General features: G+C 48.6%; 1 protein-coding gene across 3 annotated transcripts in view; it reads right to left on the minus strand.

Moving 5' to 3' along the window:
- Positions 1 to 20065, minus strand: part of TNR (tenascin R) — a 294303-nt gene that overhangs the window by 13542 nt on the left and 260696 nt on the right. For all 3 annotated transcript variants that reach the window (XM_048860526.2, XM_048860528.2, XM_048860529.2), the window contains 10 exons: positions 17249 to 17338; positions 15493 to 15756; positions 14084 to 14350; positions 12962 to 13081; positions 11148 to 11291; positions 9381 to 9500; positions 7626 to 7769; positions 6772 to 6902; positions 5154 to 5286; positions 1522 to 1673 (listed from right to left, as the gene is read on the minus strand). In XM_048860526.2, coding sequence (XP_048716483.2) covers positions 1522 to 1673; positions 5154 to 5286; positions 6772 to 6902; positions 7626 to 7769; positions 9381 to 9500; positions 11148 to 11291; positions 12962 to 13081; positions 14084 to 14350; positions 15493 to 15756; positions 17249 to 17338 — 1565 coding nt within the window. The remainder of the gene's footprint in view (positions 1 to 1521; positions 1674 to 5153; positions 5287 to 6771; positions 6903 to 7625; positions 7770 to 9380; positions 9501 to 11147; positions 11292 to 12961; positions 13082 to 14083; positions 14351 to 15492; positions 15757 to 17248; positions 17339 to 20065) is intronic.

The following is a 20065-nucleotide window of genomic DNA, read 5'->3' on the forward strand; positions in this document are numbered from 1 at the left end:
GCTGATGGCTGACACCACCATATGGTGCGCCCCCTGAATGCAAATCATTTACTTTGAAAGCTAGTATCCATTTAATTTCATGCCTAGGACAATAGATCAGTTTCAGCTTCAAGCTATGCTTTACTTCAAAAAAGAGCTGCAAACATTTCAAATCAATCAAAGGGAATTTCTCCAAGTGCAACTGCTATTAACAGCTCAGCACCCATTCCTTAAGACATGGCAAATGAAGTAGACTTTAATTAAGCCTCTTTTGGTGCATTGCTTTGCTGTCTTTCATAGCTGTGTTGGCCAGAGCTGTGCTTTACTTCAATTTATTATGGGCATACAGTGTTTCTCTGTTGTGGCTTATAGCCACACATCCAAAGGTCGTGGTCTCATCTGAACTACAAAACTAAGCAGTATCAGGCTGAGTTTGTTCTTGGATGGGAGATTTGAAGGATAACCCCTACTGCTTCAGGCAATAGTGCTGGTTATTCAGGAAACATCACTGTTTCCATTGTACCAGTACCCGAGCCTAGAGTTGGCGTCACCATGCTTGGAGGAGTAATGACATGAACATCCTATGGCATATGTTGGACTCATTGGGGTTTTTTAGCCTTATCCTTGCACAGGGGATGGTGCAGGGCTGCAGTGCCCGGCAGTAGGACACATTGTGTCTCAAAGACAAGCCGGGCACTGAGAAGGAATGTGGCTGCTGCTGTGCCTTGCATTGCTGACCTGTGCCACTGCTGATACATGTGGGAACTTGGGCACCGCTTCTCCCTGCCTTCTGTGGGGTGGCTTGTGTCCCAGTAGCTGTTAGCAGGGAGCTGTCCCTGCAGTCAGAAGAGCATGGGGACTTTGATTATAGCCAGAGTGAAAGGCATAGGAAGGGTTCTTGCACCTTTGCCCTTTTTGCACAACCACTCAGAGGCCAGCTGCAATCTAACCCTGAGATAGAGTAGCGATGTTAAACCTGGTGTCCCACCCAAATTACATTCTACCTAGCTTGTTCGTTCCTTCACTTTGATTAGGATAACTTTTCCTTCCTCCCTGTAACTGTTGCCATGTGCTGCCAAACAGCTGCTGCATTCCCCCCCAGAGGTGTCTGCTTGGCCTCTGTGAATGATGTGGCCTTGTAGGGTGTCTAAAGCATTGTGGGGGATCCTCTGGAATAGAAGGATGGTGCTGGGAAATGGAAAACCATTAGTAGAGTTGTGCAAATAACTGATGTTCCCGTTTACTGTCCAAACTGCAAAAATAGGGGAAAAAATGGTGGTTGTTATTTTTACCCTTTCAAATTTTTTTTAATGAAACTGAAATAAAATTCAAATGAAAATCATTTTGAATTTTAAAAAAATCTAAACCTTTTGAATTTGGGGTGAATTCCCCACCCCACAAAACATTTTGCCAAATCCAACAAAAATTCACACGTTTCAGTCAACCCGAAACTGCAGTTTTCAATGGGAAAAAAAGTTTTTTGTCCTAAAAATGAGCCCCAGCTCTAATTGTTCTGATGATGAGTTCTACATGGAGGCTTACAATCCATCCTCCCCCATCCGTGGTCATGTCACAGTACACTTGCACTCGCTGGCTGAGGTCCCCATTGATGGAGATGGTGTAGAGTCCACTCATGGTGTCGCCATTCATCAAATGCTGGGCACAGTCCTGAGGATTAGCGAACACGCGGCCTCCTGTGAAATTAGAGAGGCAAAGCTTCAAAGAGGGCACATCACCTCCCTACACATATCACATGACATATACCGTATGATACAACATCGTACAAGGCTTACTGCAATCCAGGAAGGACATGCATTGACTTCCGAGGTCATGAATCAGCTTGATAAATCATGGTAACTCCATCAAGTGCATAAGCTATCTCTTGGCTTACTTCACATGTCATAATTAACTCAGTGGTGGTGACCCCTTTAACACAGCAAACCTCTCCCCTTATAAATTAAAAACACTTTTTATATTTAACACTATTATAAATGCTGGAGGTGAAGCAGAGTTTGGAATGGAGGCTGACAGCTCACAAACCCCCTTTAATAACCTCGTGACCCCCTCAGGGGTCACGACCCCCAGTTTGAGAACCCCTGGATTAACTCATCATATGCCACAAGGTATAATGGCATGACACTCAGTAATTCTACTGGGTACAATGGATGAACGTGTGACATCTTGTGATAGTTTTCCATGGATCTTGTTAAATTAATTGTCCCCAATATACACAGATATTTTGGGAAATACCAATGTTCTTTCCTCATCAGTACTGGTTGTACAAATATGTAACCAGACTAATTTCAATGGAGTACTACATCCATGTAAGTGTCAGGACAATCCAGTTCATGCAGTGCTCGTCTTTGTTAGAAAATTTAGCCGGGTGTACCTATGACCCGGCAGACATGGTGTTGAACACAACCGGTCCATGTCTGAACACAACTGGTCCATGTCTATGCAGACTGCAAAGTCATGGTCATCGTTCTGGTAGGTAGCATGATTCTTCATGGACATGTTCTAGCTTGATGCAATTTTCAAATGAAGACATGCTCACAGTGAGGGGCCTGAGGTAATGGTTTACCGGTCGTATATGATCTCAACAGGTCTGCAGTATCAGAAACCTGCATCTGAGTCTTAGCTCACAAAAGTTTAATACTAGCTTAGCACTAGCGTAGGAGTTGTACTGATTTACAATTTTGTACATGAGAGGGGGAATTTACTCTGTCCAGTGGAGTTTTTTGTGATCTAGAGTAACTGTGAGAAGAACAAGGCCCAGTGGCCACGGCTGTGATCATCCTCAGTGAAAAATATTAATTATAGTGGACCAGATTTCACTCAAGTCCAGATTTTGTTTTCATTCATGCCAAGAGTAAATAAGGAGCAACTTCCCTGAAGTCACTGGACTTACACTGGTTTACACTAGTGTATGTGTGAAGAGAATCTGGACCATGTCACAAACTTGTGGGGAAATCTTTTGTTCAGTTTCAACGATGGCTTAAATGGCAGTGTCAGTTACCCAGGAAATGGATGTAATTCACTGGGTGTGCAATGCCTGTGTAAGTTTAACATTGAAGGGGATGTGATTAAAAAGTGAGAAGAAACTTACAAATGCTGGTTTTGTTGTTGGCTTTTCTATTCAGTCCCCCCACCCATTTTTGGGGTGTGAATAGTCAAGTGATTTCATTTTGGTCAAAAGGCAAAGAGCCCCTATTTTACAGTCTCTGAGCTTTTTAACACATCCCATGAGAGACTTGTCATGTATAGTACTAAACACACAATGAAACCTGCTTCAGAGACACACATGTTGGAGTTCCCGGTGCTTTGGGAAGACCACATTTCTTAATTTATATTCAGATCTTTAAAATCAAAGATGACTTTGAAAGAAATTTCAAAGTACAAATTATAAATAGTGTATCGATTTTTTTCCCTTTGTAGCATTTGTATACAATTCCCCCAGAACCTTATGCAAATATGAAAGACAAACGGAACACACAGCTATTAATATGCCAGGAAGAACGAAAGAGCCCTGTTATGTGTGAACACAAAGAAGCAAAACGTCTTAAACAAAGGTGTTTGTTTTTTTTAAACAAACCAACAAAAACAACCTATTGTTTTACTGGAAAGGGCCCAGATATGTTGCTAGAGTAAATGTAATGCGATACCCTGGCCCTTAAACAAGGGAATGGTGGACGCAACCACAGTCTACCATGGTTTCATTGTTCATCCCCAGATGCTTTTGTTTCAGAGCTATATTAGAAAAGAAACAGGTTTATTGTGTGCTTGTTACTCACTTCTGTTTTCATTTAAACCTACTTCTAACATGTCTCTCGGGGAAGAAGCCATCCACAGTACGTTCTCTGACTCTGTATAGGGTCAGATCCTCAGCTGCCGTAAATCGCAGCATAATCTCCCTTGTCAGTGGAGCCTCGCTGATTTACACCAGCTGGGGATCTGGTCCTGTCTGTTTTCATCCTGAACTCAAGTTCATCGCCAACAAGTATATCTACTTTTCCATCCCCTATTGCATATGCTGTAATCCTTTGTGCCCAATGGAGTTGACACAAGAATAGCGTAAGAGGCCCTGAACTACAGATATATCAGAAAAGAAGAGTTTTTGTTGTTGCTAGCTTCTGTTATCACATAAAAGCAGGTTACAAGGCCTTTCCATGTGCCTTGACTCATGTGTATGTCTGCAGTGGATTCAAAGGGAGCCCTTTTAAAAGAACTATATGAATACCGAGGAAGCGATTTCAGCACTGTAGAGTGGACAGCATCTTTAGGCTTTTTCTCATCTCTTTTGAAGAGCTGAGGTACAAATGGAATTGGATTCAGCTCTGCACAATGTGCATAGTGTCTATTGAGTGCCGCTTTCTGAATAAAACTCTCCCACACTGGACGCTATACTCGGCCCACATTTTTAACATGAGTGTTTTCAACATGCAGTGTTTCAGGGCAGACTGCTTCTTGTAAGCACTCTGACAATAGGGCCATGGGGACTGTGAGTCTCAATCAGCTTAACGCAACATCCATTCCATGAGAGTAGAATATTTAATAAATAGGACTGCTCTAAAGAACAGGAAAGCAGGGCTGTCTGGCAGTCAGAGCATCACAGGGACTGGTTCTGGCCTTATGCTGGTTGTATATCGCGGTAATTCTATTGACCTTGGTTGAGTTGTTCCTGATATAGATAAGGATGAGATCAGGATCATGTCCATGGAATTTAGATATGGAAAAGACCCGTTAAGTCATTTAGTCCACCCCCTGGTCACTACAAGAGTATCCCCTGCACTGAATGTTCTAATTCTTTGGAACAGGAGCAAGAACAAGGTAAAAGGATCTGTTTGAAATAGATGATCTCTGTATTAGACATGGGGCCTGAATTCAAAGCCTGGATCCAAATACCCTTGGACTAGGGCAGAATCCAGATCTGGTTTCTATCTCTGCTTTACGCCCTTTGTAGGAAGAAGGGAGGGTAATGCCTGTGGTAATGGAAGTTGAGATAGAACTTAAGTCTTGACTTTGTGTATTTGGGTGGAGTTGGGGAGGAGTTGTCTTCCTTAGTTCTTCCTTAGTACTGGGAGGTAATAGACAATCTTCTTGAGACACTCAGGGGAGACCGTGGCTGGCGCAGCATGGCACAACTGGTCAAACAAGGTGGGGAATAAACTCCTGACCTGTGATGAAGCTGGTGGAGGTGAATCCACTCCTCATCGCATCCTGGGCTGCCTGCAAGCGTACGGTGTATTCCGTGGTCTCCAAAAGCCCCTCTAGGCGGATCCAGGTGTCCTCAGCATCGACTATCAGCTCCTAGACACAGGTCACAAAAATAGGTAGAAGCCAAAAGCAACAGACTAGACAAGCTACCGGGAACCCAGACAGCATGTAAAGAGGGAGCAGAAGCCAGGAACTTCTATAGCGCATGCTGTCTGACTGAATATCTTAAAGCCATTTACACCCGGTAAGCTCTCAACACCCTGGTAGTATTGCCACCCCCATTTCCCCAAGCAGTAAACAGAGGGAAAGTGACTTACCTTAAGACACAGTATGTTGAGGCAAAACTGAGATTAGACTCCATATCACCTGACTCCTAGGCTTGGCTTTAGCTGCTCAGCCATGTTTCCTCTTTGAACTTCAACCAAGGGGAGATTTAGGGTGACTAGACAGAGTAAGTCCTCCAGAATAGGGGGTGATGTGTAGATGCTATTCATGGTCCCTATGTACATGGATTACTGATTCCCATAGGCCCAGGGAACATGTTGTGTAACCTCATTGGAAGGCGACTGAGGTGCTTCATGGAAAAATGGGTAGTTCAAAAAGCCTCTTTAATCCCTAATCATTTAACATGAAGTTCGGCCCTCGGCAGAGATCTATGTACCACTTACCCTACTGGGGCAGTGATGGTAGGGTTAAGTGGTATCCAGGTGATTTCCTGTTCCTCTGCAGAGGAGTGTATTTCACTCTTCCCTGTAGACTCGATAACCACAACTGATGGTCAGTTTACTGTACCTGCTGGGAGCTGAATTCAGGACATCGTCTTTCCCTTGAAATAGGGCATCCCTGATGCCCAAAGCAGCATAAAGAGTGGAGCTGGCCAGCTCTGTTAACCAATTCCTAGTCTGTGCTCTCCGTTGTTTTAATCTAGCTGGTGGTCAGCCAGATCATACGGCTCTTATTGAATCTCTTATTGAAATGCAGACATCCTGCGTCCCTTGTGAACTAGTGATGCTGTCAAAGAAAACTATTAGGCATGTTTGCAATGGCCGATTTCTGATAAAGCAATGTTCATCGGCAGGTTTCTTCCACATAGTCAGATATTGACAAACTTATTAAATGATCAAACACACTGTGCTTTAGGGTGAATTAGTTGCCTGCATCTCTCTTTCTACTCTCCCTAAAGATAAGTGCCATATTAGCCTCCTTCCATTGCTCAGGTACCTTTCTCCAGGCTCCAAGGACTAATTTTCAGAGGATCTGAAATATTCTCCACTACTTCTTCCAAACATTTCATGTGAATCTTGCCCATTTGGACCTGCAGATGTAGGCACTGATTTTTGTCTCCATCTCCTGGCTTACCCTGTGGATTGTGGCCTATCTAAGCATTGTGTAATAGTAGTGTCTATGAGGAAACTTGTGTCTGTCATCCGGGTCAGCCTGAGCCTCAGATTTATGCAAAACCCTCAGAAACATTGTCCTTCCTCTGGTGACTTGGATTGCCTCATTTATTAGTCCCTCCCCCCTGCCCCCAATATCTGATTCTTGTTTTAGTGCAAACCCCATAAAGTGAAAACTCACCTTCCGGCTTCCATCAGTCGATCTATAGGTCATGATGTAGTTCTCGATCTCTGCCATTGGAGGTTGCCATGAAAGGAGGGCGCTCCGGCGGGTGACCTCAGTGGCAGTCAAGTTAGTCGGGGGATCCAGAACTGCAAAGGTCAATAGGAACCTAGGGAATTGGGAGTCTGACACACTAGCATTGCTATTACAGCTGATTGAAACAGCCCATGCTGGATCCATGAATCATGTTGACAGGTGTGCTGGCTGAACCACAGAAGTCTGGGATTTCTTACGATCCTGTGCTTAGCCCACCCTTCCCCTTGCTCTCCAGGCCAGTTTGCCCACCCCAGCTCGGAGCTCCACTTACAGGGCACTAGGAACCAGATAAATATTCTCCACATGGACTTCTTTTGTCATGCAATTGCTCTGAACTGCATGAAGCAAAATGTCTGTCAAGTAGCTATTTAATAGTGAAACAGATTCCATTGTTCTCCTGGATACAGCCTTACAGCAATGGGCAAGAAAAGAACCTGATAAGGGTCTCCTCTTGAAGCCATTGGGAAATCTTATCTAGGGGGATCAGCAGAAGGGAACTGCTGGGTGTTTGAAAAGCATCTTTCTGAACCTGACATCTCACATGTATCAGTACAGTCTGGTTCTTATACCATGCCTATCATCATGGTCCCCTCCTGAGGACCCTTCCAACCCTGATATTCTATGATTCTATGATCATGGTATCTGGGTGCCTTTGTGGTACCTGAGCACATAAAACAGACTGTTTAACAACTTATTTGGCTTCTGTTCCCCAGCCGGACAAAATAAAAGCCACTAAGGACACTTAGTTGGAGAAGGAAAGAAGCTACTGTACGTACGAGTCGTAAAGTTGGTGCTGATGGTGCTGCTTGTAAGAGGCCCATTGGTGGCATACATGGTGACCATGTAGCTGGTACTGGGCATCAGGTTGATCAGCTGGTACTCTTGGTTGGCCCCATCCACTAGAATGGTCTCCCCTGCAACTGAAATCAGATGGAGCTGGCTTGGGCTGAATACGGAGCCCTTCTGTTGTTAAAATATGACTAGGAAAGAACCATTTGGAAAAAAAGCCTATCGTGGCGGGTTGCCTGGGCACAACAGGTGGCATTTAACCATGTTGTGCCACCAGCCTGTTTCCGCTCTTTGGGTGAAAGATGTCCTCCTTCCTTCAGATCGCAGAAGAATGAGGATGGCCATTGCCCACACTCTTTACAAAAACCATGCCAACACCTGGCCCGTACATAGCACTTCCCATCCCAGGTTCTCCAAGCAACTTACAAAGAACACAAGAATTATGATCACCATTTTACAGCTGGGGAAACAGGCTTAGAGAGGAAGGGTGAGTGAGTTGTGCCAGGTCACAAAGCAAGTCAGCAGGATTAAAACCCAGCTCCCTCCCCACTGGATCATGCTGCCTACTTCCTTGCTACTAACTTGTAAACTTGCTGCCCTACAATCCGTGAGCAGAGCAATTTTGTTTGGTGTTAGAAGCAGGCTTGGGCAGGAGTGGGTTTAAAGCAACAGATGTAAGGAAATGTCAATTTCAGCCACCACACTGAAATCAACAAAAAAATATCCACCTTCAGTTGGTGGAAGTGCAGACCTCTCCCCCACCTTGCACCTGCAGGAACTGGGTGGCGCCAGACCTGCGGCAGTGCAGGGGGCTCTGCGAAACCCGATTCCCTGTCTGGGGATGGAGCCATTCAGCAGGGGGATGGCCTCCCCATGGCCAGCAGCTTGTCCTCCTCCTTGCAGTCTTGGCCAGGGTCTCTGCTGTGCCGGGCCATGATCACAGCCTCCCTGGCACCTTGCGCTCCAGTGTCTTGGACCCCTCAGCCGTGCAGGGAGCCCCCTGTAGCCCTGCTGTCAATTCTGGGAACCCCCTACAGCCCCCCTTTATTTTGCTCAACTGTGAAAATAAAGATATTTTAAAATTGGGGAAAAAAATAAATAAAAATCAACATTGATCGTTGAAATTGTTAAAAAAAAAATAGAATTCAGCCAGGCCTGTGCATAGGGGACTCTCTGTTTGCCCACTGGCTGCATCTTCTCCATTTTCCCCCTCTTCAGTACTGGGGCTAACTAGTGGCCCCCTCATGTTCATGTCTAGTTTTGGTGAGCTGGGCTAGCTGTGAGGGTGTCTGGAGCTCAGATTTCAGGGTCAGCCATGTCCTCAGAGTGCTGGGGCAGGGAGCATCGCAGGGTGGGATGCTCCCTGTTGATACAGTGTTGGGGCACCTCTCTCTGGGTTGACAGGACACTCAGGCAGGAGTAGGCTGTGTAATGTGTGTGTGGAAAAATTCAAGCAGGAATAGATATCGGTTTGAAATCAGGACATGGCTGGCCCCTCTGCCATCCTGTCCCAGCTTTTCTGGTCTTTGCGTGGCTTTGCCAACCAACTCAGAGAGCAAAATCCACCTTCTAATTTCCCGTAATGATAGAATCCCTTTAAACCAGCTGTCTTTGGGGTAGGTGGTCAGGTTAATTAATTAATTTCTGATGCAGCTAATAGCGTTTAGCTAGGGGCGCTAAAGACACGTGCAAATCTCGCTACTTACAGACTGGAGGCAAACCAGATCGGCTTCCAGACATACCTGTGTAGTGTGTTAGCACAATGACGTAGTTCTCGACTTCGGAAAGAGGTGGGTTCCACTGGAGCAGGGCTTCTGTTGGGGTGACATTGGTGGCAGTCAGACCCAGAGGGTGGTCCATGGCTGAGAAGGAATCAGAAATTCATCAGGTGAAGGGTGTGAAGAGGAACTGGGCTCTCTGGGCGGGGCCAGAGGTGAAACCCATCCCAGGAAAACCTTCCTAACAGTAAGAACAGTATGACAGTGGTACAGACTGCCTCAGGAAATCATCAAAGCTCCTTCACTGGAGGTGTGCAAAAGAAGGCTGGGTAGCCATCTGTCTGGGATGGTTTAGACAACAAATCCTGCATCTTGGCAGGGGTTAGACTAGATGGACCCTTGCAGCCCCTTCTAACCCTCTGGTTCTATGATTCTAACTCCACTGCACATGGGTTCAATAGCTTCTATTCCTGCTAGGCAGATTTTTTTTTAATCCACAGGGGCTTTTCTATGCTGCTGCTGCTGCTAACTCTGTGGGGTAGAAAACCCTTGGAGTAGGTGAAATTTCTGCAGTTGCTTCCTGCAGGACAGGTCAGGTTCTGTTTAAGGGTCCTAGACACAACTTGACCCTTCCTCTCTCCATGGTATAATAAAAGAGCTAATTTAGATTCAATTGAGAGTCTGTTACATGTTGCAGAGCTGAAATCACTAATACCTAGGTCTAAGTATTAGACCTACTTTGGGGCAGTGAGACTGCCCAGTATGCATTAGTAATGAGGCTCCCCCACTGACAGCTGAAATCACTGAGAGCTGCGTTAAGTAGGGGGAGCCCTGACGACATCTTGGCAAGCGGCCAGCCGGACAGCTGGTGGAGAGGTGTGGCAAGTGGCCAGCAGGATGGCTGGCGGAGAGGCGTGGCAAGCGGCCAGCAGAGAAGCTGGTGGAGAGGGCCAGAGCAGAGACGTGGCAATTGGCTGTTGGGGCGACGAGTGAGTGCCTGAGCAGTGTAGCGTGTAAGGTGCCTCCTTACCCCCTCTGCCTTCCACACAGGATGGGAGGTGAACTCTGCGGATGAACCTCTGAACTCTGGGGTTGCCCTGGCCAAGGACAGCAACTGAGTGGGGTACAGAGAAGGGACTGGCATATTAAAGGGACTTTTGGGTTGCTGGATTTAAGACCCTGAGGGGAAAAGGACACTGCCCAATTTACCAGGGGGTGGGTCTTTTGCTCATGGTTTGGGTTTATGAACCCCAGTTACAGTGTTTTCCCAAATTAATGCTGAGTTAATTCCCTCCTTTTATTAAAAGTTTTTGCTACACTCAGACTCTGTGCTTGCGAGAGGGGAAGTATTGCCTCTTAGAAGCACCAACGGGGTGGTGTGTAATTGTCCCAGGTCACTGGGTGGGGGCTCGAGCCGGTTTTGTGTTGTATTGTTGAAAAGGAACCCCTAGATACTGAACCTGGCCCTTGTTGCTGCTGGCTCCACCTGGCAGAAGGGTTACACATGCTATTTAGAGCATTGTGAAGTTATTTCAAAGTGTGGAAATAGCATTGGATGCCTTCACAGTGCCCCTTTCCCTGAACCAGTAATGTGCACTACAAGTCACCAGGAACAGAGGCTGCAGTTTTGAGTCCGAAGCCCTTTTAAGCTATGGTCATCCAAACAATGAGGTCACCCTAAGAGTCAGCAGCAATCCTTGCTCCCACTCCCCTTGCCTCTCTGCACATCACACCCTGCCAGAGGGCATGCACGGCACAACCCCCGATCCCATCAATGGAAATCTCCCCTACCTGTATACACGGTGCTGGAGACCCGCTCGCTCTCCTCCCGGCCCTGCACGCTGCTCAGGCTGATCTCGTACTTGGTCGCTGGCTGCAGGCGACTTAGGGTGTATTCGGCAACGTTGTTGGCGACAGCCGTGCTGTCCACTCTCCCTGCAAAGCACGGGCAGAGCAAAGAGCTTCATGGTCACTCATCAGATTGTCCTGCTCTGAGCAGGAGCCTAGAGAACCTCAGGCTGCAGGCTCAAGGAGCGGAGACCCAGGCTCAGTTCTAGGGTGCAGGCAGGTTAGGGGGTATTGGAAGTTACTTGGAGGAGACGCACGGACAGGAATGTGAGTGGACCTTTGCCACCTGCCTCGCAAGCCCCAGCGTAGAGGGCATGCCAGGAGAGTGGGGATATGCCCATTGTGCTGAATGCTGGGTATTTGGGGCTGCTGTGGGTTGGAACAGCCCCGTGGGGCTGCTCTAACTTATGCCAGGGCTATTTCACACCCTGGAGCAGCACCAGATCTGGAGGGCGCGCAGCCACCTGTCCCTTGGGCTGGCCCTCAGTGCCTTGCATCTCACAAGGTTCAGCAGAGTGGATCAATAACACTGGGGCCAAATTCACTCTTTGTTCTTGCTGGCTTTGGCACCGGCTGCTGGTGGCGGGGTACCTGCTGGCAGGGAGGACGTAGCAGTGTGCAGTGACAGCACTGTTTCCGTCACTGACTGTGGGCACTGCACCACCCCCTAATCTGGGTATCTCCATCTCTGGCTTAGCTCCTAGCAAGACCCCAGACTTGCTCTGGAGCCATTCTAGTAGGGCAAGATCCCTTAGGTAATGTCTGCACTGCACCTGGAGCATGCACAGATAGATGCCGCACTAGCCGTGCTCGGGTTAGCTCGCTCAACAGAGTACTCATCACGGGGGTCTGGGCGGACTTGTCCTTGGGAGGTTGGCCTGAGCCATCACCTGCACCACTGCGGCCATGCTGCTACATTTAGTGCACTATCTCCGCCAGAGCTAGCATGCATCTGCCTACCTGCGCCTGGAAATGTGCTTCTAGCAGCTGGGTAGACACACCCTTGGACAAAGACTCAGGACCTGTGCCTGAGAGGTGCTGGACCCCCACCCCTTCCATGGGACCTGTTCCCAGAAGGTGTGGAAGTTAGAGTTCTGTGCGTATTACCAGCCACATCATGGTGCATCCCCAGGGGGCGTTAACTTCTTATGCCAAGCCTGAACCGACCCACATCAGCTGGACAGAGGGAATTTGGTGATTGTGGAGGTGGCCGGTGCCCGCTGCAGCTCAGCCAGAACTGAGGCCTGGACCCTGAACTTGCAGATCAGTGGATGGGAAATGTCTGCTCCAATAAATGGACCCTCTGCTCCTGGAGTGGGAGCACTGGTTTGAGAGCTTTCACTGTAAGAGATTTGTTGCCATTCATCCTCTCTCCTGGGGGAAGGCAGACAGCGCCAGGGCTGCCTTTAGGTGGACTGGTTCCATAGGACCCTGCCCCACCCCTCCACTTCACCCCCAGCTCTTTCCCTCTTGGTTTCCTATGTCACCCCTCCATCTGCCTTCCCCACAGCCTCTCCACTTCTTTCCCCTCTCCACTTGTTTCTTTCTGGCCTCTCTAGGGTTGGGAGCTACCCAACGGGTGCCTGCCCCCTCTCCCATTCCTACCATGCACTCTGCAGTACTGGCTTCTCCCTGCTGCATACCTCCCCCTGTAGTCATGGCCTGCAAGGTGGCTGGCTGTTACGCTATGCCAGAAGCGACCTAGGAAAGCCCACAGCCCACTTTGGGACAGACTTTAGAGCTGGCAGCTGGGTTACCTTGTGCAGATCGGTAGGACACTCTGTAGTGGTCAAAAGCTGCGATAGGAGGGGCCCAGAAGATCATCACTGAGTCCTTGGTTACGTTGCCCACAGTGAGGTTCTTTGGGGGGTCGATCCCTAGAGGAGACAGGCAGAGGCGAGATAAAGCCTGCGAAGCAGTCACAGAACACGGATTGCTGGCTGAACCAGTGGTCGATCCAGCCGAACATTTCTGCACAGAGAATTTCATAGCACAGGCACCCCAGCTGCCAGAAAGGGGGGCTGCATCTATCGGACTCCTCACCTGTAAAAAAAGCCAGGTTATGAGGACAGTATGGGTGTATGCAAAGGAGTGACAGCAAGACAACCCACCGGGGGAGCTATTTAAATAGCCAAACTCAACAAGGAATGCTGACATTGAACCCAATTCTAGGATTCAAAAGCCTCCAAGTCTCTGAACTTGAGCTGGAGAAACAAGAGGCCTGATGCAAAGCTCAGGGAAAGAGTCCCACAGACTGACTGACTCCAAAGGAAGGTTTGAATGCTCAGCCCCTCTCTGGAGCTCTGCCGTGTGTCTGGAAATGGGTTAGCTCCCACACCCCACAACTCCCATCTCTCTAGGCCCATTGTGCATTTGTTTGTGGCTGCTTTATCCTAAACTGGAAGGATGGGGTTGGCTATAAAGTGATGTACAGACCACAAGCTAAACACATTCATTTTTTTGGCCATGGTGGAGATTCCAGGATTAAGGGAGGCTAAATGTTTAATCCCCTTGTATTGTTTTGGGTTCTGTCGCCACGGCAAGGACAACCACAATATGAAACTGGGTATGTAGCGTGCTGCAATGGGAGCCCAAGGCAGAGTATCTGGTTCTGGAGCATGCAGAACAGGAGGCCTGAGACAAACGGTCTAGCTGTGGGGCATGTGGAACTGGAGCCTGAGATGAATAATCCCTTTAAAATAATGAGCCGTAGGGGCAGCAACTTTCTTTTGTAAAGGTAAATTATTCTTTTAGCTCCAACTCTGAAGGATGGTTTCGAGCCAGGAGTCTCCGTTACCTCCCGTGTGTATCTTGGATCTCTTCTCCAGCCGGAGATTAGGCATGAGCATTATACCCCATCAAACAGCTGCTGACTTTACCTGTTGTGATGGAGCCCACTATGGGCTCGGAGCTGACCAAACCATGCACAGCCACCAGTGACACGATGTACTCTGTAGATGGTTGCAAGCCAGACAAGGTGGCGTGTCTCTTGGTGGCATCTAGCATGACCTGCTTGGTCTCCTCCTTGTCTCTGGGATTGTAGTTCAAGATAAACCTGTCTGCTGGAGGGGAGGGGTCACTCCAGGTGATGTTCAGGCTGGAGGAAGTCACATGAGAAAAATGCAGCTGTGTGATTGGTCGGAACCCTGGAAACCAAAGAGAGGTGTTGCAGATCTGTCATGGAATTGTTACACACCAAAGCAGGAGTGTTGCATATGACAAGACATCCATCATACAGAATTAATCAGAGAAAAGTCTCATTCAAGAAGTGTCCCAGGCAGAAGTATGGCTACATACTGAACCACTTCTCGCTGGGTTATGTCACTATGTGGCATGATGCTACTGTAAAATACTAGGATTCACTGCCCAGCAGTGTCAGATCGAGAGAGGCCAGCCCTGGTCTCTCCATTAACTTGAACCAGAGTTGAGAACAAGAGGAAAACTGAGGAAAAAAGGGTGCTCGACCCACAAAATAAGCTCCACTCAGAGACAACTGGTACCTGCTGAGAGGGGGGGCACAATTTAAAGGTTCACCCCCCCCAACAGCTTGAGTCATGCACCCCCTAAGCACGCAACCCCCCCTTACCCTCAGTGGCCCCTCCCTGCAGCTCCCAGCTGTTTGCTGCTGCCTCTCCCCACAGCTGCAGCTTGAAGCTCACCAGCTCCAGGAGCTGCTGCACAGGGAGGGGGCCTAGCTAGCAACCTGTGGCAGAAATCTGGGTTGGGGGACACATGACCGTGCATGGCCGCCCCCCCCCCAATGCATTGCCTCTGGCTCTACCTACAATAGTTGCTAGACACTGTCAGTGGATTGGGCAGATATTCAAAATCTGATCGTATGTACTATCTTGGTTCCTTGAGCATGGGCTCTGCAAGCTCATAGGGCCTGGTCCCATTGACTGAGTCAAAAATGGAAGTGGTGGTATCTCAGCAAGGGCACCCACCACCCCACCATGGTGTTAGAATGAGACATCCCTCTCAGTAGACTGTGTGGATCTGTGATCCTCCGCCTTTTCTTACAGGCTTTCCCGAGCAATGACACAGTGAACAATGCTGCTATTTCAGTGATCATCACCGGGTATCTGAGTTCACCACACTGAAATGTATGGGCAGCTTACACCTTTTGCATCAGTTATGCTCATCTCACATTTGCAACCATAACGGCTAGAGACTTTTTTTTTCCAAACAAAATGTTGAGATTCGGGAGCACAAGATGTCAGGTCAGGAGATATGCCAGCAAGTTGCACCAATCTGAGCCCTGGCAGAGCTTGTCCCAGCCCTTCCCTACCTGTGAATGCATCCACTGTGGACTCCAGGCTCTGCTGACGGCCTCTCTCGGCAATGACTGAGATGGTATATTCTGTACCGGGATCCAGGTCTGAGAGTGTCAGCTCAGACTTGTCCTTGGGTGCAGTCACCTCGGAGGCCATCCCGGAAGCTGGAGTGAAGGTGATGCGGTAATGGTCGATGGGGCCCTTTGCCTGGGTCCAGGCCAGGGAGATAGACGTTTCCGTGGAGGCTGTCACCATGAGGTTCCGAGGGCTGTCAAGCTCTGTGGGAGGAGACGATTATGAGGTAAATCAGTGGCTCTCAACCTTTCCAGACGACTGTACCCCTTTCAGGAGTCTGATTTGTCTCTCATACCCCCAAGTGTCACCCCACTTAAAAACGACTTGCTGACAAAATCAGACATGAAAATACAAAAGCGTCACAGCACCCTATTATTGAAAAATTGCTGACTTTCTCATTTTTACCATGTCATTTTAAAATAAACGCATTGGAATATAAATATTGTACTTGCATTTCAGTGTATAGTATGTCGAGCAGTATAAACAAGTCATTGTCTGTATGACATTTTAGTTTGTACTGACTTCACTATGGCTTTTTATGTAGCTTTTTGTAAAACTAGACAAATATCTAGATGAGTTGATGTATGCCCTGGAATACCTCTGAGTACCCGCAGGGGTATGTGTACTCCTGGTTGAGAACCACTGAGGTAAATTATAATGCAAGCCACAGGGCTCAGCACACTGGAGTTGTGCTGGTTGAATTGCGTACACTGCAGCCCAGGACACCTAGCAGGGCTGAACGGTGCATGGCTTCCAGACGTGCCCAGAGATGATTTTATGATAACAACGGAGTCTCTGGTGTGTGAAACAGCTGAGGGGGCAGGAAGGGGAGCTGGCTAGTGCTTTTGGTACATGAAGTGACGCTCCCCTAGTTACAAGACCTAAACATACTTAGGAAGACTGTGGCTATGGCTACACTAGAGAGATGGCAGCGGCGAAGCTGCCAGCTCTCTAATGTAGCCACTCTAAGCCGACAGGAGAGAGCTCTCCCGTCAGCTTAACTACTCCAGCCCCCGCGAGTGGCGGTAGCTGTGTTGGCAGGAGAAGTGTAGGCGCGGGAACTACGGGTATGGGGGGGTGCTGTAGCATCCCCAGGTTTTATGCGGGATCCCAGCCCCACCCCTGAGGATGTGCTCCTGGCCCTGCACGTGGGGTCCTGGCTGCCAGCCCATGCCCAGGGCTCCACTACTGGCCCCATATGCAGGGTACCGGCTGCTGGGCCCGAGCCCTCCCCCAGCCTCAGCCCTTTTACCCCTGTCCGGGTCCCCTCCTCCCATAGCCTTGCTCCTGGTCTCAGCTCGGGGGTGGGGGTGGGGTCGTCAACAGGGGTAAAGGGGCTGGCTTTCGGCACCCCCGCTAGTAAAAGTGTTCCAGCAACCACTGAGGAGCAGCTCTCCCACTGACATAGCATAGTCTACATTGGCATCTATGTCGCTCAGGGGGCTGGTTTATTCACACCCCGAGAGACATAAGTTATGGCGACATAAGCTGTAGTGTAGACACAGCCTGTGGCAGGATCCTATAGCAGAGGCTGCACCAGGCAGCACTGGCTCTCCCTGGCTCTGCAAAGGCTACGGCTGGGCGTGGTTTAAAGGAAGCAGTGCTGTGCTTTAAGAATGATGCCAGCGAGTACCATGCTGTGTGTTTTATTTTGCCTGTTTATAGGTCTGTGATCTGATGGCACATGGAACTCACCAGTCCTCGCGTTCATGGTGGCTGGGACGCTCTGCTTGCTGTCCATGACGGCCGATATCCCAATTCCATATTCGGTTCCTGGCACCAGATCTGCCAGCAGATAAAAAAAAAAAAAGACAGGTTATGCTTCTGTGTGTGTGTGCATGAGTGTGTGTGTGTATTGCCAACCACAAGATTGTGTTTCCTTTGTTTTGCCTCACCCCCGCCATTCTCTCTTCACTATCAACCTTGTCACGGCAACTCCACGTTCTCCTGTTGGCATCTAAGTGCTTATAAAGGGCACAGTATTTATGGTATCTAGGAGCTAAGGTTGCTGCTGAAAATTTTCCAATAAAACTATTTGGCAGTGCCGAATTATTTTCTGGGGTATCAAGTGCCTCCTTCCGAGATGTCTGTAAAGTGAAGCAACTTAGGGAAATCTTAGGAGAAATTGAACAGGACCTCAGAAAACAGCTTCCTATTGTGAGAGTTCATGTGAACAGGTGTCCGAGGAAGCCATGGGCCGTGCATAACGATTTCTGATGGCCCTCCAAAGGCCGGGAAGTGGAATCATGCTAGGTATTCTTGATTGCCATCTACTGGCGCCTTATCTATTAGCTATTTATATATGTACCTATAGAGATCACTCCTGTAGCACCTGTCACCACAAAATTTTATTTTGCTTTGCTACTGTATGTCTACACTACAGACGTGGGCGCAGGGACTAAATCTGGAGTGACTTGACCAGGTCATTCTCTTTAGTCCTGCAGTCAGTCCTACTGAACCGTCTTATGGTGAGCAGGCAGGCGATACGGATTGCTAGCAGTCCTACTGCATCATCTTCTGCCGGGCAGCCACGAGATGTGGATGGCATGCAGTCCTTCTGCACCGTCTGCTGCCAGCCAAAGATGTAAAAGATAGATGGAGTGGATCAAAACAAGAAATAGACCAGATTTGTTTTGTACTCATTTGCTTCCCCCCTCTCCACCATCTAGGGGACTCATTCCTCTAGGTCACACTGCAGTCACTCACAGAGAAGGTGCAGCGAGGTAAATCTAGCCATGTATCAATCAGAGGCCAGACTAACCTCCTTGTTCCAATAAGAACAATAACTTAGGTGCACCATTTCTTATTGGAACCCTCCGTGAAGTCCTGCCTGAAATACTACTTGATGTAAAGCCACCCCCTTTGTTGATTTTTAGCTCCCTGAAGCCAACCCTGTAAGCCATGTCATCAGTCGCCCCTCCCTCCATCAGAGCAACGGCAGACAATCGTTCTGCGCCTTTTTTCTGTGCGGACGCCATACCAAGGCAAGCATGGAGGCCGCTCAGCTCACTTTGGCAATTAGGAGCACATTAAACACCACTCGCATTATCCAGCAGTATATGCAGCACCAGAACCTGGCAGAGCAATACCGGGCGAGGAGGCGACGTCAGCGCGGTCACGTGAGTGATCAGGACATGGACACAGGTTTCTCTGAAAGCATGGGCCCTGCCAATGCATGCATCATGGTGCTAATGGGGCAGGTTCATGCTGTGGAACGCCGATTCTGGGCTCGGGAAACAAGCACAGACTGGTGGGACCGCATAGTGTTGCAGGTCTGGGACGATTCCCAGTGGCTGCGAAACTTTCGCATGCGTAAGGGCACTTTCATGGAACTTTGTGACTTGCTTTCCCCTGCTCTGAAACGCATGTATACCAAGATGAGAGCAGCCCTCACAGTTGAGAAGCGAGTGGCGATAGCCCTGTGGAAGCTTGCAACGCCAGACAGCTACCGGTCAGTTGGGAATCAATTTGGAGTGGGCAAATCTACTGTTGGGGCTGCTGTGATGCAAGTAGCCCACGCAATCAAAGATCTGCTGATATCAAGGGTAGTGACCCTGGGAAATGTGCAGGTCATAGTGGATGGCTTTGCTGCAATGGGATTCCCTAACTGTAGTGGGGCCATAGACAGAACCCATATCCCTATCTTGGCACCGGAGCACCAAGCCGGCGAGTACATAAACCGCAAGGGGTACTTTTCAATAATGCTGCAAGCTCTGGTGGATCACAAGGGACGTTTCACCAACATCAACATGGGATGGCCGGGAAAGGTACATGACACTCGCATCTTCAGGAACTCTGGTCTGTTTCAAAAGCTGCAGGAAGGGACTTTATTCCCAGACCAGAAAATAACTGTTGGGGACGTTGAAATGCCTATATGTATCCTTGGGGACCCAGCCTACCCCTTAATGCCATGGCTTATGAAGCCATACACAGGCAGCCTGGACAGTAGCTGTTCAACTACAGGCTGAGCAAGTGCAGAATGGTGGTGGAATGTGCATTTGGACATTTAAAGGCGCGCTGGCGCAGTTTACTGACTCGCTTAGACCTCAGCGAAACCAATATTCCCACTGTTATTACTGCTTGCTGTGTGCTCCACAATATCTGTGAGAGTAAGGGGGAGACGTTTATGGTGGGGTGGGAGGTTGAGGAAAATCACCTGGCTGCTGGTTACCGTTTATGGCGGTTAGAAGAGCACAGGAGGGCGCGGTACGCATCAGAGAAGCTTTGAAAACCAGTTTCATGACTGGCCAGGCTACGGTGTGAAAGTTCTCTTTGTTTCTCCTTGATGAAACCCCCCGCCCCTTGGTTCACTCTACTTTCCTGCAAGCTAACCACCCTCCCCTCCTCCCTTTAATCATTGCTTGCAGAGGCAATAAAGTCATTGTTGCTTCACATTCATGCATTCTTTATTCATTCATCATACAAATAGGGAGACGACTACCAAGGTAGCCCAGGAGGGGTGGTGGAGGAGGGAAGGAAAATGCCACACAGCACTTTAAGCACAGCACTTTA

This window comes from Caretta caretta, chromosome 8 (assembly GCF_965140235.1).
Source record: "Caretta caretta isolate rCarCar2 chromosome 8, rCarCar1.hap1, whole genome shotgun sequence".
In the NCBI taxonomy this organism is placed as follows: Eukaryota; Metazoa; Chordata; order Testudines; family Cheloniidae; genus Caretta; species Caretta caretta.